The sequence below is a fragment of the Nilaparvata lugens genome, chromosome 5 (assembly GCF_014356525.2).
Source record: "Nilaparvata lugens isolate BPH chromosome 5, ASM1435652v1, whole genome shotgun sequence".
NCBI classification, from domain to species: domain Eukaryota; kingdom Metazoa; phylum Arthropoda; class Insecta; order Hemiptera; family Delphacidae; genus Nilaparvata; species Nilaparvata lugens.
The window spans coordinates 69,272,930-69,282,794 of NC_052508.1; the positions used below are offsets into that span (position 1 = coordinate 69,272,930).

At 32.3% G+C, this 9,865-nt stretch overlaps 1 protein-coding gene across 1 annotated transcript; it reads left to right on the forward strand.

Annotated features, from left to right (window-relative positions):
- The first annotated feature begins 1,224 nt into the window (after positions 1-1,224).
- On the forward strand, positions 1,225-5,188 carry LOC120351658. Its single transcript, XM_039429591.1, has 7 exons — positions 1,225-1,941; positions 2,281-2,391; positions 2,643-2,861; positions 3,131-3,349; positions 3,601-3,819; positions 4,071-4,289; positions 4,910-5,188. Exons 1-7 carry the CDS (start codon positions 1,840-1,842, stop codon positions 5,186-5,188), a joined length of 1,368 nt encoding a protein of 455 aa, XP_039285525.1. The 5' UTR covers positions 1,225-1,839.
- Positions 5,189-9,865: the final 4,677 nt, after the last annotated feature.

Below are 9,865 nucleotides of genomic sequence, written 5' to 3' on the forward strand. Positions count from 1 at the left end.
AATTATCATAATTTTTATTAATATCAAGGGACCCTTTCAGTAATTGAAATAAGACAAATTTAGCCCTCTTCTTTGCTTCAAAAACACCTTTCCCTTCTCAAAAACATAAAATACCTCTTCTAATTATTTGTCCAGACTATTAAAGTAATAAGAATGTAACATATTTGTGATGAACAGTGTCAAAACTACAACTAAGTTATTAAATTTCCTTTTTGTTTGAACAGATTCTCTGCAATATTGTACAGTCAGTTCCAATAAATCTATTAGTCATGGAATTTTTTTTATCCTGATTTAACTATTTTGGAGAAAATCTTGTTGAACGGTTTGGCTGTTGCATAAAGTTCATAATATTACATTTTTATTTCATAACATATTTGAGATACACAGGTGTCAAAAATACAACAAAGTTACTAAATTTCATTATTTTTCAACTGATTCTCTGTAATATTGTCAAGTCAAATTCAATATATTTGAATTTAAGTCATAAATATATTTTTGATCCTGATTTAATTATTAAAAAAAATCTTGTTGAAAAGTTTGGCTGTTGTAGGCTTTAAAGTTCATCTGTCATTTCAAAATAATTGGTAACATTTTCATACACATTGAAAATTTATTTATTCAACAATAATTACATTCAACGCCTGTCACTTATATCATAGAGAAACAATAGCGTAAGTAGATATCCCATGGTATAGGGCATTTATGTCGCAACTTTTACTGTTATCTCAAGCCGATTATTGTCGAATTTTACTGTTTTATTGGGGTGAGAGTGTATGAACGGCACAATATGAGAGACTACCAACGTCACACAGCTTTATGGGAAAGAATTACATTAACTATCGTCGGCTTGAGATAACAGTAAAAGTTGCGACATAAACGCCCTATACCATGGGATATCTACTTATGCTATTGTTTCACTATGCTTATATGTTCTTCTGTTATTTTAAATGGATAACATTTTCATTCATTTATTCAACCAATAAACAATAATTATAATATTACATTCAATGCCTGTATCCAGTTTACTTACATGTTCTTCTGTTTTTTTTTTTTTGAATGGATAAAATTATCTATTTATTTATTTATTTATTTATCTATTCATATGCCAATATTAGAGAAAAATCAGACTACCGGTATAGAATTATTCAACATAAATGAGCTGTTGAGTGGACTTTTAATTGCATGCCTCATCGAATGAAATTTTTATGCACCTATTAAATGAACTATTCTGCCGTGGTAAACGAAAAGGCCGTAACTGCAAAATTTCACATTTTGAGGTAAGAGCACATTTTAATGTTTTGAAGGTCGAGGAATCCAAAAATACAAGCGAAAACACCGTATCTTCAGCCGTTTTCGAGATATGAAACTGTTACTCAACGTATCTTACTAACAAAGTTGGAAATACCAGGCTAAAATACCGTAACTATGATTTACTTAGCCAAAAAGCAGTAAGTAAAAAGCAGTTACGGCTTTCTGGAATAGTATTCCCCACTTACTGTTTTTTGGCTTGGTATAGTCTCACTCAAAGTCACTTACGGAAAAATAATTTACCATTAAAATGTATAGGTACACAGAACATTGAATTTTGAAGGCACTCTTATAATTTCTGTTCTACTCACTCTATGCATTACATGAATCTCTTGTTGTCAGCTGATAACTGAATCATCTGATACAGCTGGCACAGATACAACTTTCCGGAGGGAAATAACTAGCCTACGAAAAGCATTTCCTGTTCTCTAGTCTTGCGAGGACTTGCTAGACTAGAACGAGGTTCTAGTTGATGATGACTATTTTTAATATTATACTGATGTGTATTGAGTAAAAAATTAAATACAGAGTATGAAGTGCGAAAATTGTGGTCAATGTTTCTGCAGAAGTCAGTACATACAACATATTTCGAAAAAATGTTGTAGGCCTAGGAAGCCTTCTTCTGACTGTAAGGTAAGCTTGAAACTTCATTATAAAATTTATTCTAGAATAATTTACAAATCAAATTTTGAACCATTAATGTTCCATTTCATATTTTTGTGTTCCTGGAATAACTTATAACCTACAATGAGATATCACATGCAAACAAATAAGTTAGGTTAAGATAAAAGTATAAGGGCATAGTCAAAAAACTATGCAATTCCCAATATTTGATGCCATCAATTTTCATTATTTTGATATTATTGCAGCTGATAACATGCTTCCTTTACTTGATCATCAGATAAACATTTTTGCTTCAGTACTCTTAGGTCTTTAATAATCAATTATTAATTATGCTTCCTTTATTTGCAGTCGTATGAGAATGTAAATGGACAAGTAGAAATGGATGAGAATAAGGAGTTCATGGCTATTGTTGATTTGCATCACTCACCTAAGGATAAACCCATTCCAAATGTTTCTGAGGTATGTAAAGGCATATATAATAATTTAATCAAGGATTCATTATTGGGTGCTTTTTGCTTTTGTTCATCTGTCTGTCCCTATGCATAATTTTCAATAGAGAAAGATTGCTAATAGGCCTACACTGGTGAGATTTGGAATAATTTTTAATAATTTGATGGTGATGCAGCTGATAATATTTGATCATCATGTCAACGTTTTTGCTTTAATAATCTTAGGTCTTTAATAATCAATTATGTTTCCTTTATTTGCAGTCGTATGAAAATCTAAGTGGACAAGTTGTAGAAGTGGATGGGATTAAGAATATTGAATTGCAACACACAACTAAGGATGTACCCACTCCAAATGTTCCTGAGCAGTCGTATGAAAATCTAAGTGGACAAGTTGTAGAAGTGGATGAGAATGAGGAGTTGATGCCTATTATTGACTTACAACACTCATCTAAGGATGTACCCATTCCAAATGTTCCTGAGGTATGTAAGGGTATAAATACCACTATATTATAATATAATAATTTAATCAAGGATTCATTAGTGGGTGCTTTTTGCTTTTGTTCATCTGTCTGTCTCTATGCATAATTTTCAATAGAGAAAGATTGCTAATAGGCCTACACTGGTGAGATTTGGAATAATTTTTAATAATTTGATGGTGATGCAGCTGATAATATTTGATCATCATGTCAACGTTTTTGCTTTAATAATCTTAGGTCTTCAATAATCATTTATGTTTCCTTTATTTGCAGTCGTATGAAAATCTAAGTGGACAAGTTGTAGAAGTGGATGGGATTAAGAATATTGAATTGCAACACACAACTAAGGATGTACGTACTCCAAATGTTCCTGAGCAGTCGTATGAAAATCTAAGTGAACAAGTTGTAGAAGTGGATGAGAATGAGGAGTTAATGCCTATTATTGACTTACAACACTCACCTAAGGATAAACCCATTCCAAATGTTTCTGAGGTATGTAAAGGCATATATAATAATTTAATCAAGGATTCATTATTGGGTGCTTTTTGCTTTTGTTCATCTGTCTGTCTCTATGCATGATTTTCAATAGAGAAAGATTGCTAATAGGCCTACACTGGTGAGATTTGGAATAATTTTTAATAATTTGATGGTGATGCAGCTGATAATATTTGATCATCAGGTCAACGTTTTTGCTTTAATACTCTTAGGTCTTTAATAATCAATTATGTTTCCTTTATTTGCAGTCGTATGAAAATCTAAGTGGACAAGTTGTAGAAGTGGATGGGATTAAGAATATTGAATTGCAACACACAACTAAGGATGTACGTACTCCAAATGTTCCTGAGCAGTCGTATGAAAATCTAAGTGAACAAGTTGTAGAAGTGGATGAGAATGAGGAGTTAATGCCTATTATTGACTTACAACACTCACCTAAGGATAAACCCATTCCAAATGTTTCTGAGGTATGTAAAGGCATATATAATAATTTAATCAAGGATTCATTATTGGGTGCTTTTTGCTTTTGTTCATCTGTCTGTCTCTATGCATGATTTTCAATAGAGAAAGATTGCTAATAGGCCTACACTGGTGAGATTTGGAATAATTTTTAATAATTTGATGGTGATGCAGCTGATAATATTTGATCATCAGGTCAACGTTTTTGCTTTAATACTCTTAGGTCTTTAATAATCAATTATGTTTCCTTTATTTGCAGTCGTATGAAAATCTAAGTGGACAAGTTGTAGAAGTGGATGGGATTAAGAATATTGAATTGCAACACACAACTAAGGATGTACCCACTCCAAATGTTCCTGAGCAGTCGTATGAAAATCTAAGTGGACAAGTTGTAGAAGTGGATGAGAATGAGGAGTTGATGCCTATTATTGACTTACAACACTCATCTAAGGATGTACCCATTCCAAATGCTCCTGAGGTATGTAAGGGTATAAATACCACTATATATATAAAAATTTAATCAAGGATTCATTAGTGGGTGCTTTTTGCTTTTGTTCATCTGTCTGTTTCTATGCACGATTTTCAACAGACAACAGGCAATATCTCAACAGTGTAGGTCTACACAGTTGTATTTGGAATATAATGAATTTATGATTCAAGTGAGAAACCTATTGATTTAGAGCATTTGAAGTTGAATGTTTGAAAAGATATATATTATTCTAAAACTGCTAACCAATTCAAGAGAGGAAGTATTCAACCAGTAACTACTAAGGTTTCAAGTGGGCTATGTCAAATCCTTTGATACTCTTTTGTATTATTTTATTGAAATATTGATAATTTTTCTCCCTTCACTCTATGTTTTCCTAAACAATTAAAGACTGCTCTTATTCAAAAGAAAACTACTTTGTATCCTAGTTCATTAACAGGGATTCCACCAAACATTGTAACCAAACATGAGTAATTTTTTTTCAACACAGATTGACATTTTTTAGCTAATAAGCTTTTAAAATCAAACAGAGATTTTATTTATTTTCTGGGTCCACAGCAAAAAGTCTCATCTTACTGGTCTACAACGAATAACTTCTATTTTTCTTTCAGGTACTAAATGAAAACGGAGAAGATGAAAAAGAAGAGCTACTCAACGATCAACCAATAATAATAGATTTCGACTTCAGTGAATTCTCACCAAGAAGTAACAATTATATTTTTGAACATACTGTTGAGATTTCAAATGAAAATCAGACTATTAATCAAGTTACTGGCTCAGCCACTGATGAAGGTATGTTTTTGAACAATATAGTTATTATTGATGCAACTGACCAACCAGCGAACCAACCAGCAAACCAACCAGATTTGCCAACCTATACAAAAAAATAATGACACAGCTGTATTCAATGTGCTTAATCAGCCTCTTGACGTAATAACTCCAAAACCAGATCGAAGAGGTAAACACTCCCCTCATAATAAAATTGATAGGAGTGTAATTGAAAAGCATATATTGAAATTCAACCCTTGTGTTCATCATTATAGAAGAGAACATGCCCCAGAAAGGAGATACCTGCCCACAGACATAAATATTAGAGTGATGCACAACGATTTCATAGAAACTCATAAAAATCTAAACTGTTCTTATGAATTGTACAGAAATGTAATTTCTGAAATGAAGATTTCATTTGTGAAACTTGGCCACGAAGAGTGCGAACGGTGTGAGACATTTCAAAAACATGACGTGTCTCATGCCAAGGAACCGGACGAAAAAAACTGTTTGGTGTGTCAAAACTATTCACTTCATAAAAAAAAGTATGAACAAGCAAGAAAATCTTACAATGAATCTGCTACTTTCTGCAAATCCATAGAATACACAGAAACCACAGTAGTTGTGTATTCTATGGATTTGCAGAAAGTACTCATGCTGCCACAAATTGAACAATTTAAAGAATGTCTATTCACGAGAAGGATCATTGCATTAAATGAATCTTTTGTGCCTGTTGGCTGCCAACAGGCACAAATTCAACCAATCGCTTGTATATGGCACGAAGCTATTTCTGGCAGAAAACAAGAGGATATTTGCAGCAGTATTCATAAATTTCTGCTTTTAAATAGAGATTTTAAGAAAATTTGCTTGTGGATGGATAACTGTTCATCTCAAAACAAAAACTGGGCTCTTTTTTCTTACATGGTTTATATTGTAAACAGTGAAGAAATTGCGGCATCTGAAATTGAGTTCAACTATCTTGAGGCTGGACATACCTTTATGTCAGCCGACAGTTTCCACCACCAAGTTTCAAAACAACTTAAACTGAAAGGCAAAGTATATGACTTCGAAGACTTCACTGAAGCAGTTCAAAATAGCAACTCCAAAAAAGTGACTGTTGTCAGTATGAAACCTGAAGACTTCTTTCTACCATTTGACTATTCATCAATATATTTAATCAGTAAGGCCATTCCCAGACCATACCTGGCAAATATGGTCCAGGTATCATTTTCTAGAGGGTCCCTGTCTCTGAAGTACAAGACTTCTTTTGAAGGAGAGCAAACCACTTTGAAATTTCTTAAAGTGAAGCATGAGAAGAACCAAACTGTCCCTGCTCCAACAACTAGGTGCACTCCTCGTGGAGTTAATGCTGCAAAGAAAGATGGGATTCTGACAAAACTATTGCCTCTTATGCCTGGAAACAGAAAGGCTTTTTGGTTGGGGCTACCTGTAAGTGACGCTCCCGATCTTATTGATGAACAGGACTGTTAGTAGTTGAGGTAAAGCAACAGATTGAACGACTAGAAGTTATCACAACCACATATTGATTAAAAAGACTCGTAAACTCCGGTGTAACAAACTGTATCTCAATTTCCTAATCGATAAGTGGTTGCGGCAACTTATAGGCGTTTCAATCTATATGGATATCTACCACAATTATCAGCTCCAAGATAAGACAAGATATGATCAAACTGCGGATTTATTATTTTAATATTTTTAGGATGTATTAGTATAACATCCTAGAGATAATGAGAATTATTATGTTAAAGAAAGATTTCTAGATATGCAGATAATAGAGAAAAAAAATTAAATGTACTGAGAAAATGTGTTAAGTGAATGATTACTAAATGCAATTTCATTGTATGCTTAATGAAGCAAATACATGAAAGTACTGTAACAATATGTGAATAATTACCAAGCAATGATTACTCAGCTATGACTTCTCATTGCCAAGCAAATCATTACCAAATATTATACTATAAATAAGTATTAATACAAGTTCAAAATAGTATTTAAGTATTCAAGTTCATAGTACTAAGTTATAAAGTATTTGAGTTCTAAATTGTATTATAGCAATTAATTATCAAGTAGGTATTATAATATTCATTAATATCAGGAATTTCAGGAAGTAATTATTACTTTTTATGTACTCTACTTATTTGAGTGACTTCATTGAATTACAAATAATGGTTAGTCTAGTGAGTACAGAAAGTTTAAACTCACTATTAAATAAATAGTAGTAGATGCTCGAAAGATCCCTGTTTTTTTCAAGATTTAAAAAACTATTATTCATTTTATATCAATTACCTTTCATGTACTTACTAAATTTTAGTCACTTCATTAAATGGCAAATAATGGTAAATGAGCAGAAAGTAGAAATTTTCCATTATAGAACCAATAAATAGTTGTAGATGAAAAAAACACCGCTGTTTTCAAACTGATATGAAAAAAATCAATGTTGCTTTCCATGATGAAATACTTACTACATCTTTATTACACTACTTCTATAATGTCGCAGTGAATATTTAAAATCACTTACTTGAGTTATATATTGAGGCTGATTAAACTCCTCTTCTATAATTAGGAGTGGAATGCATTCCTCCTATGCCAAAAAGTAAGTGATTTCAAATATTCACTGTGGAATGCAAGTAGTGTCATCTTTTAGCATATAAGTTAAATGAAAAAAATTCTCTGTTTAACTATTATATATTTTTCAAAGAGATTGACTTTTTCTCTGTATAGTTGTAGCCTATATTAAATTGAATATATAGCCAAATGTATTGATTCATTAATATTAGCAAAGTTATGGTAATTGTTTGTATATCATGCTTTTCCAAATTTTAGTGTACATAACTACACATAATATTGGAAATATGCAAACAGTAGTGACAATGTCAGTTAGCCAAGTTCTACAATGAGTACTTTATAATATGTTACATTTCACTATGTTACATTATAATATGTTACATGTTCTTTACTTATTTAAGTCACCTCATTAAATGGCATTTTTATCCAAAATGATTTTATTCTATTATAAAATTCCTAAAACAGACCATCAGATATTTAGTTTCAATGTTGTAATAAAGAATGCAGTCTTCTTGAGATGAGGATGGAACTTTATTTTGTAACTCACAAAATAAAGTTTTACTTATTTTAATTGCTGTACAATAAATTAATAAGAGAGAATACCAGAATAAAAAGCAGTATCTGTAATTCAAAGTCTTTTACCTTACAGTAATTACATTATTGAAAACACTTTTTCCTATGCCAAAAAGAGGTAAGTTGAGATACGGCTTTTTGGCTTCTTCTAAGCTATTTACCTATTTTTATGCCAAAAAGAGGTAAGTTGAGATACGGCTTTTTGACCTCTTCTAACCTGTGCACCTCGTTTTAAGCCAAAAAGAGGTAAGTTGATATACGGCTTTTTGGCATAGAAAACATGAACAGTGAAAAGGGTAACTGTAAGAAAAAATATGAATGGATTGTTATATATAAATGAAAATATATTCATAGTCTTCTACATTGAAAAAGAAGTACTTTGAAAAAAAAATTATTGAAATCGGTCACCTGGTAGAGACAGAAAGCCAAAAAACGTGACCCTGATGGGCTGAGATAAAACATCAATTTTCTCCATTTGACTATTTTGCAGATACGGCCTTTTCGTTTACCGCGGCAGTATTGATTGCATGCAATAACGAATGCAATTAATAATTGAAATAACATAGTATTGTCCCTCGACCTTTCTCTGCTTTGAACTCGAGCTGTCCTGTTGCCAGTATGTCTTGAAGGAGATTAGCTTTTGATGTCAGCATTTTTGATACACCAACCCCAACAGCCATTAGCCGTTTTCACACCGATATCTCGCCGACACGACATACAGACAGGATTATTACTCTGATGGACAGTATAAGAGAAGGCTGTGGTTTATAACTGCGCGAGGTCTACTGCTCACAGAACTGCTAGTTATACAATATCAGTACCGGTATCTATTTATAACATTATCAGGCGATACGACTTAAAATAAATAAATAAATATAATTTTACTGTCATCACACTGTAATTTTAACGTCGTCAAGTTTATACAGCTAATAATATAACATCAAACAATATTATTGATATAATAGTCAATACTGTTTATTAAACACGTCATACAATACACTGCAGTAGCCGCAGCTATTTTTACTTTCCTTGCCCTAATACCATAGGTAAGGAAAGTATTGCTTTCCAAAAAAATTTAAGGTAGGTACCCTAATTTCATGTTTTCTATACGTTTCAAGGTCCCCTGAGTCCAAAAACATGATTTTTGGGTGTTGTGTCTGTGAACACGATAACTCCATTCCTAATTGACCGATTAACTTGAAATTAACTTAAGGTCTTTATACCTTAGGATCTATGTTGAGGATCCGACAATAAGAAATTCAATAAACTTCAATTCAAAATGGCGGAAAAATGGTGGATAATGGCTAAAAAACCATGTTTTACACGGTTTTCTCAAAAACGGCTTAAACGATTTTCTTTAAATTTATACCCTAGGTAGCTATTTATAAGCCCTATCAACTGACATGGGTCTCATTTCTGGGGAAAATTGCTGGAGCTCCGTAATATTCTTATGAAGAATGAATTTCTTTTACGATTTTCTCAAAAATGACTTGACCGATTTTTTTCAAATTCATACCCTTTATAGTTATTCATCAGCTCTATTAACTGGTATGAGTCTCCTCCCTGGGAAACTAACAGGGGGTCCACCCCATCCTTGAAAAAATTGACTTTGTAACCTCCTTCTAGTGCATGAGGTAGGT

Excerpts from the sequence above, each read along its gene's own strand:
- LOC120351658 (XM_039429591.1), top strand. The coding sequence starts at position 1,840 with ATGAAGTGCGAAAATTGTGGTCAATGTTTCTGCAGAAGTCAGTACATA. Across the intron at positions 3,820-4,070 it reads CCATTCCAAATGTTTCTGAG|TCGTATGAAAATCTAAGTGG; the intron begins GTATGTAAAGGC and ends CTTTATTTGCAG. Across the intron at positions 4,290-4,909 it reads CCATTCCAAATGCTCCTGAG|GTACTAAATGAAAACGGAGA; the intron begins GTATGTAAGGGT and ends TTTTTCTTTCAG.